General features: G+C 36.0%; 2 protein-coding genes across 10 annotated transcripts in view; one reads left to right on the top strand and one right to left on the bottom strand.

The window, feature by feature from the left end:
• FANCL (FA complementation group L) overlaps window positions 1–4901 on the top strand; it is a 307120-nt gene extending 302219 nt beyond the window's left edge. For all 6 annotated transcript variants that reach the window (XM_059187733.1, XM_059187732.1, XM_059187731.1 and 3 more), the window contains 3 exons: window positions 140–256; window positions 1490–1561; window positions 1862–4901. In XM_059187733.1, the coding sequence (XP_059043716.1) occupies window positions 140–256; window positions 1490–1561; window positions 1862–1897 (225 nt within the window). In that variant the 3' untranslated portion in view covers window positions 1898–4901. The remainder of the gene's footprint in view (window positions 1–139; window positions 257–1489; window positions 1562–1861) is intronic.
• Window positions 1940–16099, bottom strand: part of VRK2 (VRK serine/threonine kinase 2) — a 119392-nt gene continuing 105232 nt past the window's right edge. For all 4 annotated transcript variants that reach the window (XM_059187724.1, XM_059187725.1, XM_059187726.1 and 1 more), the window contains one exon: window positions 1940–2274. In XM_059187724.1, coding sequence (XP_059043707.1) covers window positions 1969–2274 — 306 coding nt within the window. In that variant the 3' untranslated portion in view covers window positions 1940–1968. The remainder of the gene's footprint in view (window positions 2275–16099) is intronic.

The raw sequence follows: 16099 nt of genomic DNA, 5'->3' as shown, positions 1-16099 counted from the left end.
TCTAAGGTGTTAAACAGTCATATAGTTACCTTTATAAAAAACTTTATAAAAAGTTAATATTTATCTATACTATATTCACTTTTATGTTATGTGTATGTTTTAAACACATATACTTATCAATATTTGTTTTCTTTTGAAGGATTTTTCTATGGATTGTGGTATTTGTTATGCCTATCAGCTTGATGGCAGCATTCCTGATCAAGTGTGTGATAACTCCCAGTGTGGACAGCCTTTCCATCAAATATGCTTATATGAGGTAGAAATAAAATAAAAATAACCTTGGCAAGGCTTTTTTTGGCTACCATGACATAGGGAGTATGCATATTTGAAATACACAGAGTGTAAATTCTGTTTAGTGAATGGTGATCTCTTTTGCCATTGGCCCCTTTATCAGTTGATTTCCAGATGCCCATGTGCTTTTATTTCTTCATCCTGGTTACTAGTAAGTGAAGAAATGTCCTAAAGTATCCCAAGGAAGGAGAAAATGTATCCAGAATATATTCATGGACTGTTTACTGATGCTAACAAATGAAATCAGTGGTACCTTGGACTGTTTAAGGCCTCCTGTAACTCAAGGCAAACTCTGTAGACTCATCCAAGAGGGAGTAGTGGCAATAAGGTGAAAGGGAAGTAGCACTATTGAGTATCTATTACTTTTCAGAGTAGACTTAAGTATAAAATAAATATAATAATCATTTGATATTGAGAAGAATGTATTTTTCTAAAAGTGTGATAGGACTCTCAGTGACATTTTATTTACTGTTATTTACTATATGTGAAGTCTGCTTTCATTCCTGTGTAGTCACTTGATCTCTATAGCATTCATCTTAGTGCACAGTTGACTTGATTATATAGAGCACCTTTCAGTTGTATAGTGCTTCCTGTCTAGCTTAATATCACCTACCATCTTTGCACTTAGCAGTTGGTGTTAACAATGGAGAACTTGGAGATGTCAATTTACCTTATATAAAACCATTAAATATCAAGTCTAATTATAGAGATATTCTTAAGGGAACATGTGCTTTTTTTTGTAATAATGAATATTCATTTAATTTTTAAAAATGGATTGCCTCATGCTTCTAATTAATGGATTGAGAATTGACCCACTATTGGTGATTAAGACCTAAATATTCAAGAGCCTATGGTTATCTTTTACAGCAGGAGTTCTTAATTTGTAATGATTTTAGGTGGGGTCTATGAACCCCATGGACTTGTGTGCATTATTTTTGTATCTTTTGGGGTTGAGAAAGTACATAAAGGGGCCTACAATTTAGCTATAAACCAGTGGTATAAACCCTGAAATCCATGCTGGTCTCCCCTTGTTATTCAGCATATTACCAGTCTGGTATTGGCTCAGGAAATGTTCCCCTTACTTTTTGTTAAAAGAAAATTAAGAAGGTCAATGTTTGGGAATAAAAATACTTGGAGTATCTGTAATTTGTAGTCATGCTGACACTCTCCCTTTATCTTCTCTTTTTAAAACCTACAGTGGTTGAGAGGACTACCGACTAGTAGACAGAGTTTTAACATCATATTTGGTGAATGCCCATATTGTAGCAAGGTAAGAAAACCATTAATCACATTTCATAAAGTGTGCCTAGCTTATAGTAACATGTTCTGGAGGGTAAGCTGATACACTACATACATATCTATCTTAAACATTTTGTTACTTCTGTTCTTCTAGATATATTTTTAAAAAAATAAAATTGTCCCTATGAATAACATTGTTTTTTAAATTGCTCCTTTGGCCAAAAAAGTATTTTCCAAAGTGTATCATGACACCCATTTTCTAGCATAAAGCAATCTTACTTTTAGAATGTCCACAAACTTAATGTGTTAAAATGTATTCTCTTTTTACAAGCCAATTACCTTGAAAATGTCTGGAAGGAAATCCTGAAATAAGAATGTAACATTTCTGTGAAGAACTGGCAACTTTAAAAATTATCCAAAGGATTTTATTTGATATCGTCATAGAAGATATAAAGCAAGACATACTAAAGTCAAAAGAAAAAGAATGATGAAGCCGTAGTAATACATGTCTGCCTTCATCTCTTCACTCAGAGTAAAGTCTGTCATCTCCATACCAGTTGTAGACGTGTGTGTATACCAAGATGAAGATCTCCAATTACTGACTATGTCTGGACTGGCAGAATCTTGATAGGATTCATAAAATGAATTTGGGAATTGTATGCTACTGGATTGTTGTGGAGAACTTTTTATTTCATTCAGAATTTCTTGAGACTTACAGTACTTCTGTCGTCTTCTTGTGCTTTCCTATAGAAAAAAAAATACGTATATTGTTAGGTTTGAGTTATCCTAGTATTTTTGTATTCTGTAAGAATACTAAATACAACATGTTACATAAAAAGAACAAATTTTTGTATATTTTTCCTGAGTTTAGGTCCTTGATCTTACATTATAGAGTTTACAGAAGTACTTATACCACATTAAGCAACTGAAATCTAGTTAAACTGATAGGTCCTTTTAAATCAGGAAATAGGCTGTCTCATAAGTAATTTATCCTCTAAAAATATGATGAAATATGAAAACTAAATTTTCTTGGCAAGACAAAAAACTGGGCTTAATCTTCGATGGGCAAGACAGTCATAATTAGAAAGCTTTTTGGTCATTAATAATTAGTGATTCCAAGGGAGCCAAGACAGCAAACAAGATGGTAGGGGCAGTGCTCTATGTCCTCAGAGCAGTCTCCTGCCCAGGCTCCAGAGAATGATGTCTTCCAATAACAGACCTTGAGAAGACAGCTGGTTAAAGTCCTTATTTGTCCTGAAAGTTGATCCAAGAAAAGATGCTCATTCTAGTTTCCTAGCCAAAAAGGAAACAAGCAGGCTCTACAAATAATACAGTGTTGAGCTGGAATGTCTAGAAGCATATGACAAAATTTGTGAAGAGATTCTGCCAGAGTCTCATGAAGATAAACATTAACCTTGTACTTTGGTAGGGACTTGGAACACAGTATACGGCAAGTATGATCAAGCGGTCTACCTCTGGAGGTAGGTATCTACTTAATGGATATCTTCATAATGAGTAAACTCAGAAAAATCAGGTATTTGTGGAATTCATAAGGCAGCCATTTCTTAGGAAGAATCAGCAGCTGACCCATGGCAAGGATCTAGTATATGTGAACTCAGATCTTAGCAACCCCAGCCAGGAACTGTGACTGCATAGGGCAATTACTGTCCAGCGCAAAAAAAAAAAAAAAAAAAAAAAAAATTCCACCCCCAAACCAATCTATAGGATTGAACACAATCTCATTCAGAATCCTAGCAGGCTTTGGAAATGCAAAGAACTGAAAATAGTTAAAACAACCTTGATGAAGAACAGAGTTGAAAGACACACTTCTCCATTTCAAAACTGACCACAAAGCTAGAGAAATCCAGACAGTATATGAGCAATTGGTTTCCAACTAATGTACCGAGGCAATTCAGTGGAGACAGATAATCTTTGACAAGGATGCAGAGACAACTAGACATCCTTGCAGAAAGATTAAAAAAACAAACAACAACAAAAAACCCCTACCTCATTTTATACAAAAAGTGTAGACCTAGACCTAAATAAAATAGCTAGAATCTAAAAATTTTAGGAAAAAACAAAATCTTTGTGTGCTAGAGTTAGGTAAATCGTTGTCATATATTAAATTCAAAGGACATCATTTTAAAAAAATTAAAAGACAAGTCACAGATTGGGAGAAAATTCTGCAAACCACTTATCTAATAAAGGACTTCTATCCAGAATATGTAAGGAAGACTTGAATAGGCAATTCTCTAAAAGCGTATGAAAAGATGCTCAGCATCACGGACTGTAAGAGAAATGCAGATCAAAACCAGAGTGAGAGATCATCTTACGTCTTTTAGGATGGCTGTTATCCAAAGAACAGAAAGTAACAAATGGTGAAAATGTCTGGAAACCTTTGTATACTCTTGGTAGAACTATAAAATGGTGCCTTCATTAAGGGAAACAATACAGAAGGTTCCTCAAAATATTAAAAGTCAGATTACCATATTCTGGGTATATATTCAAAAGAAATCAATTTAGCTTCTTGCAGACATATCTGTACACCCATCATAGCATTATTTACAGTAGCCAAGAGGGAGAAACAAATATCTATTGGTAGATGAATGGATAAATTAAGTGTGGTAAAAAAATAATGGAATATTATGCAACCTTAAAGGAAATCCTGCCACATGCTCCAATATGGATGAATCTTAAGGAAGTTATGCAGAGCAAAATAAGCCAGTCACAAAGGGACATACATAATTCCACTAATACAAAATATTTAAAGTAGTCAAGATAACAAAGTAAAAAGGTAGTTGTCAAAGTGTAGGGAAGTTGGTATTTTACGGGTCTAGAGTTTCAATTTTGCAAGATATAAAGTTCTGGAGATCTGTTATACAGCAGTATGAATATACTTGGCACTACTAAACCTTACAGTTGAGGTAAGTTTCATGTGTGCAAAATTTACCACAATAAAAAATTTTAAAAGATTTAAAAATAATATAGTGATTCCCAACATTTATCATGACATGGCACCCTTTACTCAATATACATGCCACATATTGGGTAAGGGAACAGGCTATTTCTAACCAGAGGAAACTGCCCCAGGGTGGATACTGTGGCATATCTCTTTGAATGCTCTAGGAAGAGACCAACCACTATGGACTGAACAGATACTGATACATGCAAGTTCCAGAAATTTCTTAAATGTTTTTTAACATCATTCCTATTAGCCAAAGCTCTGAGAGTCAGTTCCCTGTTCTTAGCTTGTTGGGAGATTTTTCTGTTTCTGCTTTACCTCAGTGTCCTGGCCTGCCCTCTCCTTGTACCATTTATCAAGTAACTTGGAAGAAAAGAAATTTATAAACAAGACAAAATATTTCAATCTTCATTTGATGTAGTACCATCATTCTTCACGATAGCTACCTTCTTGACCTCTAAACAACCATTCTTCAAAGAGCCTTTTTTACCCCACAAAAGTCACTTTAAGGATACAGAGTTTTAGAAGATAAGTTACTTCTACATAAGGTATATAAAACAAAATAGATGTCTTAAAGATACTTTAGCTCTTCTACTTAGAAGAAACTGTTGGGAGTCAAATAACTAACTTTAAATTACTCTTTACTACCCGAGAGCCAATAAAGATACACTATCACAATTTTCCTAAATTTCTGTCAACTTTAGAGGCACCTGGCTGGCCCGGGTAGAGCATGTGACTCTTGAACTCAGGGTCATGAGTTCAAGCCTCATGTGGGCATGGAGACTACTTAAAAAAAAAAAAAAAAGTTTTGTCAGCTTTATTTGCTAAAGGCAAAATGTGCAAATAATTACTCCTGTGGACTCAAGCATTGTTCTTCCACAATAAAAAAGAGATAATGCCATCAAATTGTCTATTTTTAAAGGCTGAGGCTACTGGTAAGCTAACTTCAGTAGCATTTATATATAACTTATATGTGGAAATGGATGACATCCCATCAAGGTAAGAACAGAAGTCAAGCTACTAAAATTTCAAGATAAAATTGTCTACTATGTAACCCACGTACCCAGTCTCTCTGTAAGTGCAACAACTAGTATCAAATGGGAAAGCACTCACCTAAGGATTTAACTACCAGTTGTCTTCAGCGCACTGAGTGATCTGCTTGGAAAAGAACCTGTGGCATGGGCTGTAAAAATGTTGTGAGCTGCCTGTTCTGTGAATAAAGACTGGAACACAGCCACGCTCATTTGTTTATGTATTGTCTATGGCTGCTTTTATATTGCAGTGGTGGAGTTGAATTGTTCTGACAATGATTAGGCTGTAAACCTAAAATATTTACTATCTGGCTCTGTAAGAAAAAGTCTGATCTATGGCATAGTTTTTCAAACATTAGAAAACGCATACAAATCACCTTGGGTTCTTGTTAAAATGCAGATCTCATTCAGAAGGTCAGACATGAGGGAGACCTTAGAGTCTGTGTTTCTGAGAAGCTCCAGGTAATGCCAGTGCAGCTGGCTGGCTCAGCACACTTTCAGTCGCAGGGGTTTAAGGTATGCAGTGATCTACTCTGCTAGTATAGTGTTTCTCAACCTGTGAGAGTTTTGTGCTACAGTGTACATACAGGACAGCTCCTTAACCCAGCTCCGTATGTCCACAGTGATGCTGTTCAGAAACCATGAATTCTGAGCAAGTTACTAGCCTCGAATGCATATCAGAGTCAATTAGAGACAGGAAAAATACCAACACCCCTTTTAGTTCTGGCCATGAATAATGGGCATCTGACCTCCCCTCCTGCTGTGGAAGCCCATGAAATAAAGTATACAGTATAAGAGAGTTGGACAAAGTATATGAAGCAACTTATCAGGCACAGAAAATAAACAAGGCTGTGATTCTTGAAGCAAGGAAAACAGCCCAGATCTTAGGCTACAGTTTCAGATGGTATTTACCTTAGATCAGCCTCCAAAAGGCCTAAACAGAAGTAAGGACATGACTCACGTTGACCCACCAATAAATACCTACCAGGATAAAAGTCAGTATTCTCTAAAGGAATACAGGAAAATGTAGAGTTTCAAGAACTGACTAGCATCCACAATATTCAGCTCATAATAAAACTTTACCACACAGGGAACAGGAAAATGTGAAAAGAAGAGAAATAGATGTGACCCAGATGGTGAAATTACCAAACAAAGACAATGAAACCTCTATGTAAGTATGTTCACAGACTTAAATGAAAAGTTAAACATAACTAATGAGCAGATTGGGAGACTCAGCAGAGAAATGAGAACTACAAAGTGCTTCTGGAATGGAAAAATACAGTACATGAAATTAAAAATCCACCAGTTAGGTTTAATAATCAACTAGAGGCCAGGCAAAGGATCAGACTGAAGCACAGCAAGATAAAAGACTAAACTGAAAAAACAGGGCCTCAGAAAAGGGCTGTGAGAAAAGGTAAATTATTCTAACTTGCATGTATTTGGATCTCAGAAGGAGAAGAGGGATTAAGGGCATGAAACAAATCAGAGCTGAAACTTTTCCAGTTTGATGACAATTATCAACCCAGAGATAAAAACAAAAAACCTCAATGAACCCAAAGCAGAATAAACATAAAGACAGCCATCTCTAGAAAACCAAAAATAAAGAATCAAATATTAAAAGCAGCAAGAAGAGACACATACAAGAATGTCAATGATAAGAGTAACTGTTAACTTACTAGAAAACACAAACAAACAAGAAGACAGGAAATAGCATCTTTAAGTTCAGAATGAAAAATCCCATATCCAGTTAACCCTTCACAGTGAAGGTGAGGGGCATCTAATTCCAGACAAGACAGTAAGTACATTCAACTTAATTCCTTCTTCTAATTACTACTAATTAGTTTTAGACAAAAGCAACTAACAGAACTTTCTCCAAGTTGTAGAATAGAAGGCAGACTGGATAAGGGCCTTACTACACAAGGAAGGACACAGCCACTAGTCTAACTCCAACCCCCTTCCTTTTTAATGCCTGTTTAACCCAGCCTGGGCTATAATGTGGTCTACAGTTTGAAACAGGAATATACACAGATCAAAAAGTTCCAAGAAAAGCCTGCTGTCTTTGAACAATGGATCAGCCAGAGGGCAAGTATACAGTTCAGAATACTTTGACTATACCTGTTGTACTCTAGATGAATACCATGAGAAAAGCTGTCCCCCTCCCACTTCCCACGAGGTGGTGTGGAAAGTGGGGAGTAGAGTCCTGTCAATGTATCACCACCCTCAGCTAACCAGGGAGCACACCTGGTTAGCACTCCCCTCACTGAGGAGACTGAAGCAGAGACTTGTCAGCAAGACCATCCCCACACTAACAAAGCAGTATCCTCTCCCACTGGGGTTATTTATGAGACAGAGCCCTGTCAGCCACTTCCAGCCTGAACAACTGAGGTGGTACTTCTCCCTCCCTGCCAGATGCTGCGGATACTCAAGGGATAATGTGGAGAGGAACCTACTGACCCATCATTGCCATGCATTAAGAAAAGGCAATACCCTACATCCTTCTAAATAGAAAACCCTGTTCTAGGCAATTAACAGACTACAAGAGAGATAACTAGTTAAGCTATAGAAAAAAACTGGCCCCAGAAACCAATGGGATCTAAGTGATATTTATAGAGAACTCCACCTCAAAACAGAAGAATGCATGTTCTTTTCAATTGCCATTGGAACATTCAGCAAGACTGATCATACCCTGGGTCATAAAATAAACCTTAACAATTTAAAAAGTATAGAAAGTGTATTTTCAAATAATAACATAAATTAGAAATCAGTAACAAAGAAAATGGAAAAAAAAGTCTTCAAACAATTAGCTCTAATAGCGAGGGTATCGAAAGAAGTCTCATGAAAAAGTACAAAATTAAACAAAAAATATAATACATGAGGATTTATGGGATGTAGTTAAATCAGGACTTAACAGGACATTTATAGCATTAAATACTACATTAGGAAAAAATGAAAGGGTTAAAAACAAACTAGAGAAAGAAAAGAGAAAATAAACGAAGAATCAAACTGAAAAAATAGGAAAATCTCCACAAACACTTGAAAATTTAAAAACATTCTTTGGGACACCTGGGTGGCTCAGCTGGTTAAGTGTCCACCTTTGGCTCAGGTCATCCCAGGGTCCTGGGGTCAAGCCCCACATCAGGCTCCTTGCTCAGTGGGGAGCCTGCTTCTTCTTCTCCCTGTCCCTCTCCCAGCTTGCTCTCACTCTCTCAAATAAAATCTCAAAAAAATTAACATTTTTCTGAAAGGTCAGAGACACAAGATAAAAACATACTGAAGTAAATGAAAATATATCAAAATATATAGAATATATCTAACATAGTGCTAGAAATCTAGAATATTAAATACCTAGGAAAAAAGAGAAGTCTCAATTCAATAATTAGACTTAAGTCTCCATCTCAAGAAACTAGAAAAATCCATAGAGGAAAGAAGAGCAGAGATCAGTGAAACTGACAACAGAAAAAGAGAAAAAAGCTCATTCTTTAAAAAGAACCAATATAATTGAAAAACTCCCAATATCTAGAAAGTACTTCTACAGACTCCACAGCCATTTACAGGATTTAAATAAGGGAATACTATGAACATTTCTACACAAAAATATGACCACTTAGATAAAATGGACCAATTCTTAGAAAATCACAAATAATCAAAACTAATTCAAGATGAAATAGATTAGGGGTTGGTAAACTGTGGTTGATAGTCAAATCCAGCCCACCACCTGTTTTTGTAGAGCTACCAACTAGGAATGAATTTTACATATTTAAATGGTTGGGAAAGTATTTTGTGGATCTCAAACTTACATGCCATAAAATTTTGTTAGAATTCATTGATACTCATTTGTTTATGTATTGTGTGTGATGCTTTTGTGCTACAATGCACAGATCAATAGTTGTAACAGAGACCATGTGACCCTGTAAAACCTAAATATTTAACTATCTGGCTTTTTGCAGAGAAGTTTGACCACTCTTAATATTGAATTCATAGTTAAAAAGGAAAAAAATCCTTAGGCCCAGATGATTTTACTGGAGAATTCTCAAACATTTTAAAAACAACACCCCCCCCCCCCAAAAAAAAAGAGAGCAGGAAAGAAAGAAAAAGAACAGCAGTTCTACTCATTCTCTTCCAGAAAATAGGAGGTCAGCACTGCCACGATACCACAACCAGACAAAGACACAGAATAAAAAGAAAACTGTATACCAATAGTTCTCATTAACAGACGTAAAAGTCCTCAACAAAATACTAGCAAATTGAATCCAGCAACATGTGAAAAGAATAATACACCATATCCTCGTGCGGTTTATTCAGGGAGTCAAAGACTAGTTCAGTGTCTTGATTCAAACGCTAATAAACGTCTTCCACCGTGGCAACAGTATAAAGCTGAAAAATCATATGATTATATTACTAACTGATAAAGCAAACCATCTGATAAAATCAGTACCCATTCATGGTAACTTGAATACACTAGAAATGCAAGTGACCTTTATAAACTTGATAAAGAACACCTACCAAAATCTATAGCTAACATACTAAATGGTGAAAGGTAAAAAAGTGGAAACTCACATGTTCAACACTACATCCACAATACTATGTACTTATTAATAAAAAGGAATGAACTAAACTATGATCCATGCAAAACTCAGATGGATCTTTAGAGCATTATGGTGAATGAAATAAAGCCCATCTCAACGAGTTATGTAGTTTATAATTTGATTTTTACAACATGCTGAAGATATCAAATATACTAATGCAGAACAAATCAGTGCTTTCCAGGGATTAGGATAAGGGGGAAGGTGCCCCTATAACGCAACACACAGAAGTTTCTTTGTAAGGGAGTTTCTTTCTAGAACAGTTCTGTAGAGTAATTGTGGTGGTTACTCTATACATATAGTAAAATTGTATAGGAACATACACACAAATGCATGTAAAAACTGATGACCAGGGACGCCTGGGTGGCTCAGTCGGTTAAGCAGCTGCCTTCGGCTCAGGTCATGATCCCAGCGTCCTGGGATCGAGTCCCATATCGGGCTCCTTGCTCCGCAGGGAGCCTGCTTCTCCTTCTGACTCTGCCTTCCACTCTGTCTGCCTGTGCTCGCTCTTGCTCGCTCTCTCTGACAAGTAAATAAAATCTTTAAAAAAAAAAAAAAAAACTGATGACCAAATAAGGTAGTTAATATGTTATTGGTTTTGAAAATTATACTATGGTTATAGGATGGTCATTGGGGAAGCGGAGTGAAGGGTACATGGGAGCTCTCTGTTATTGTTGCAATTATGTTACAATGTTAATAAATTCGGAAGTAAAATAGTTCCCCCTCTCCCCACACCAAAAAAAAGTAAAGGTGAAATAAAGATAGTTTAGACAGGTAAGAAGTGAGAGAATTAGTCCCCAGGAAACCTATAGTACAATAAATGTTAATCAAACTTTTTTTTTTTTTTTTTAAGATTTATGTATTTATTTTAGCGGGAAGGTGAGAAAGAACAGGGATGGGAGGAGGGTCAGAGAGAGAAACAAGCAGATTCCCCAGTGAGTGGGGAGTCTGACACATGGCTTGATCTCAGCATCCTGAGATTATGACCTGAGTTGAAACCAAGAATTGCCCACTTAACCGACTGAGCCTCCTTGGTGCCCCTAAAGGAATTTTTCCAGGAGGAAGGGAAATGAACCAACTGTAAACTCAAATGGGGATACTTAAGACTTTTTCTTCTTCCTTTAATTTGAAATAAAACTGATTTTTTAAAGTACCATAGTTAACTGCATTGTGGAATTAATTACATATTAATTAGTTTTATAAAAATGAAATGTATGACAACGATAGCAACAAGGATGGGGATAAATGGAAATGTGTTTTCACAAGGTTCTTACATTATATATGAAGTGGTATATTAGATCAAGGTAGATTGTGGTATCTAAGTTTAAGATGTATATTGTAATTTCTAGAGCTATGCTAATATAGTAGCCACTGACCGCATATGACTTGCACACTTGGAATATGGCTAGTCTGAATTAAGGTGTGCTGTTAGTAAACACACCATATTATGAAAAAAAAATATGAAAAAAAAATAAAATGTTTCAATTTTTATTACAATGTTTTAGATATTGATTTAATTAGAGTATATTATTAAAGTAAACTTTACCTGTTTCTTTAAAATTACATCTGTGGCTTACATTTTATTTCTATTAGAGTGGTTTTAGAGCTGGGGTTTGCAGACTTCTCCTTTGAAAGGCAGATAGTAAATATTTTAGGATTTTGGGGCAGTCTGTGACACAGTTACTCAGCTTTGCCACTATAGCATGAAAGAAGCTGTAGACAATATGTAAGAGACTTAGCAAATAAGTCTGGCTAGGTTGTAATATAACTATTTACAGAATTAGGTGGCTTGCTGAATTTGGCCCATAGGCCATAGCCTGCTGAGCTAAAGTACCCACTACAACAAAAACAAAAGCCCAGAAACCAAAAAAGAACGCCAAAAAGTATAGTTTAAAAATTGAAGAGATGAGAGATAAATTCTCCATTACTCCAAAAGAAAGCAGGAGGGAGGTAAAAAGTGACAAAGAATAAACAGGGCAAAAAGAAATCAAATAGATTGTAGATTTAACTCAACTATGATGAATATATTAAATGGATATGGAGAGATGAAAAGGAAGTTTTGTGAGGTTGTACAAAAGAAAAGGACAAACTCTGTTAATTTACAAAAGTATTCACAGACACAAAGAAAACTCCACACTGAGCACAGAGCCCAACACAGGATTATGGATTGAGGATTATGGCCTTAATCCCATGAAGCCAGAATCACTACCTGAGCCAAAACCAAGAGTCAGGTGTTTAACCAACTGTGCCACCCAGGCGCCCCACTATACATTTTAGAAAAGAGACTTAAGTTCAGCTTTTATCTTAAGAAGCTTGAAAGAAGAGAGTACCTAAAATAAGTAAAAGGAAGGAAATGATGAAGAATGGAAATGAGTGAAATAGAAAAAAAAAATCAACAGTAGATAAATCAACAAATCCAAAAACTGGTTCTTTGAAATGATCAATAAAAATGATAGGCATCGGGGCGCCTGGGTGGCTCAGTGGGTTAAAGCCTCTGCCTTCGGCTCAGGTCATGATCCCAGGGTCCTGGGATCGAGCCCCGCATGGGGCTCTCCGCTCTGCAGGGAAGCCTGCTTCCTCCTCTCTCTCTCTCTGCCTGCCTCTCTGCCTACTTGGGGTCTCTGTCTGTCAAATAAATAAATTAAATCTTAAAAAAAAAATGATAGGCATCTAGCTAGACTATCAAAAAAAGAAAAAGAAACTAAAAAATTACCATTATCAAGAATGAAAGAAGGGGCAATCAAAATGGATACTGAAGATGTTAAAAGATTAATAATAGTATCATGAACTACATAATACTGAGGAATGTGATAACTTAGATGAAATGGACAAATTCCTTGAAAGATACATATTACCAAAATTGACACAAGAAGAAAAAGAAAATCTAATAATTTCATTATTCATAATTATAAATTTTCCTACAAAACTCTAGACTCAGATGATTTTCTTACTAAATTCTATTAAACAATTATGAAAGACAAATCTTAGTAAAATACTTCCTGAAAATAGACACCTCCAACCGATACAATGACCTGAAAACAAAAGCACCCAAGGATATTATGAGGAAAGATATTACAGATCAAGATCTCTCATTAATGTAGATATAAGAAAAACCCCTTAATGGAATAATAGCAAATCAAATTCAGTATGACAACACATCATGACTAAATGGGTTTTATCCAAAGACAAAAGGTTGATTTAATATTCAAAAACCAGTGTAATTCCTTATACTAGTAAAGGAGAAAAATCATATGATCAGGAGATCCCCAAAATTACTTAATACACATCCATGACTTAAATTTTGTTTTCTTTCAACAAAGTACAATGAAATTTCCTCAGCCTGATAAAGGGCATTTAGGAAAAAACCTATAGCTAACATCATATTTAATGGTTAAAGAATGAATATTTTCCACCAAAGAACAGGAACAAAGCAAGAATGCCCACTCTTGATGGCAGGTGTGATAAAGCATGAAAAAAAGATATAAAAGGCATACATGTTGGAAAGGATGAAGTAAAACTCCCATTCACAAACATGCCTGATGATGTAGAAAATTCTAAGAATCTTTCAAAGAACTACTAGAATTAAAAAGTGAATTTAGAAAGATCACAAGATTCAAGGTCAATATACAAAATTATATTTACAATAGAATTTAAAATATTTAGAGATAATTTTAATGGAAAATGTGTAAGATGTCTACACAAAAAAACTACAGAACACTGTTGAAAGAAATGAAAGATCTATACAAATGGAGAGGAGTATCAGTTTCATGCTTTCGAAGACTCCAGTGTGTTGCCCCTAAACTGATCTTTAGATTGAGTAGAGTCACAATCAAAATCCCATGGTGCTTTTTAGTGGGAATTGAAAAAACTGGTTCTTAAATTTTATGGAAAGGGACAGAATCTAAAATGGCCAGTGCATTCTTGAAGAAAAGTGTTGAAGGACTTCTACTCATTTCAGAACTTGTGAAGCTGCAGTAATTGATGCAGTGGAGCTCTGGTATAAGGACAAAGAGACTGAGAGAAGAGAAGAGAGTCCAGAAACAGACCATTACTTAGAATGTCAGGGGACTTTTGAAAAAGATTCCTGTGAAACTTAATTAGGAAAAGGAACCTCTTTTTACACATGGTGCTGAGACAGCTCGCTCTCTATAATGCAAGAGAAGGAACTTAACCCCTTCCACCATACACCAGAATATCTGACATGGCTCAGAGACTCAAAATGAAAACTAAAACTATAAGCCTTTTTAAAAAGGTGTAGTAACCTGTGACCCTAAGATAGGCAAAATTTTCTCAGGTTTCTTTACAGAATAAAAAAAGACAAATTGAACTTCAAAGAAAAATAACACAGTTTTTGCTCACTGATGACACTGTTAAGATAAATGATAGGCTACACACTAGAACATATCCATAGTACAGATATGTAAAGAATACCTACAACTCAGTAATAAAGAGACAATCATCCACATAAAAATGGATCAAGACATTTCATGAAAGAAGATACAGGATGGGCAGTGAGCACATGAAAAAGTGCCCAAAGATAATAATTATCAGGTACATGATAACTGGAATCAACGGAGATACTAATACATAAATATTGCAATAGCTAAAATTAGGAAGACCAACAGCAGATGTTGGGGAAGATCTGTGATTACTGGTGGGAGTATAAAATGGAAGTATTTGTCAACTTTTTATTAAGGTGAACATACATCTGCCCTATGAAATAGCAGTTCCACTTCTCAGGACAAACAAAATGTATCCATAGAAGGACTTGTGACACAAAGCTATTATTCATGGTGACTAGAGCCAGGGGCAGCCCAGTTATTAATGGGAGACTGGATATATGAATTATGATGTAGTTCCACAATGGAGTATTACTCAACAAGAAAAAGAAGAAATGACTAATATATATGCAGGAATGTGGATGAACTTCAAAAATACATGCTGAGGAGACCTGGGTGGCTCAGTGGGTCGGAGCCTCTGCCTTTGGCTCAGGTCATGATCCCAGGGTCCTGGGATAGAGCCCTGCATCGGGGGCTCTGCTCAGCGGGAAGCCTGCCTCCCCCCCCGACCCCGACTGCCTACCCCTCTCTCTCTGCCTACCTCTCTGCCTACTTGTGATCTCTGTCAAATAAATAAATAAAATCTTAAAAAAAAAAATACATGCTGAGTGAAAAAAGCCAGACACAAGAGTTTATACTGTGTGACTATATGGTATGTGACTTTCTAGAAGACGCTAAAGTAGCCTAGTAATGAAAATCAGAACAGTGGTTGTCTGGGAGAAAGGGTCTAACTGAGAAAGAGAACAAAGAGCTTTCTGGAATGATAAAATCTGTACACATGTATCACAATGCTATCCCAATTAAAATAAATCAATATCTTTGCTTAGAACCTGGGCATCAGTTGTTTTTTTTTTTTTTATAGTCCCTCCCTACCTCCATACGTAAGTGATTACGGTGGACAGTAACAGTTGAAAAAGAACACTCAAGAAATCTCAAAAATTTGTCAGCAAGCAGTATTGTAAATTTATAAATGGGAACTATAACTGCAAAAGATTCTTACTAGTACTAAAGAGCATTCTCTGGATAAACATGCATGCTTGCTAGTTGGATAAGAAATGCCCAACTTGTATATGTCTAATTTTCGTCCTGGCTGCCAAGAAGTTCAGAGCCAAATTCAGTGTTCAGTTTAGTGATTAACATCCCAGCTGCCTGATAGACCAATCTGTGGGGTGGGGGGGGGAACGGAAGATGGTGGTATTAAACGATCCTGTTCCACATCTTAAACTACCTCAAACCATTTGGGGGAAAATGACGGTATATAAGTGATGGAAAATGTTGGTCATTTTGGAAAAAATTTCTTTTTCACTGGAGATATAAATACATTGTATGCTTCTTCTTGTCAAAAAAAGGTTAGCTCTGGAAGGACTCTTGCTATTGCTTGGGCGAGTCCTCTGCTAAAGGAAGGTCACTACCCGACCAAATGATGGAATAACA

This window comes from Mustela lutreola, chromosome 9 (genome assembly GCF_030435805.1).
Source record: "Mustela lutreola isolate mMusLut2 chromosome 9, mMusLut2.pri, whole genome shotgun sequence".
Taxonomy (NCBI): domain Eukaryota; kingdom Metazoa; phylum Chordata; class Mammalia; order Carnivora; family Mustelidae; genus Mustela; species Mustela lutreola.
This window is presented reverse-complemented; position numbering and strand designations above follow the sequence as displayed.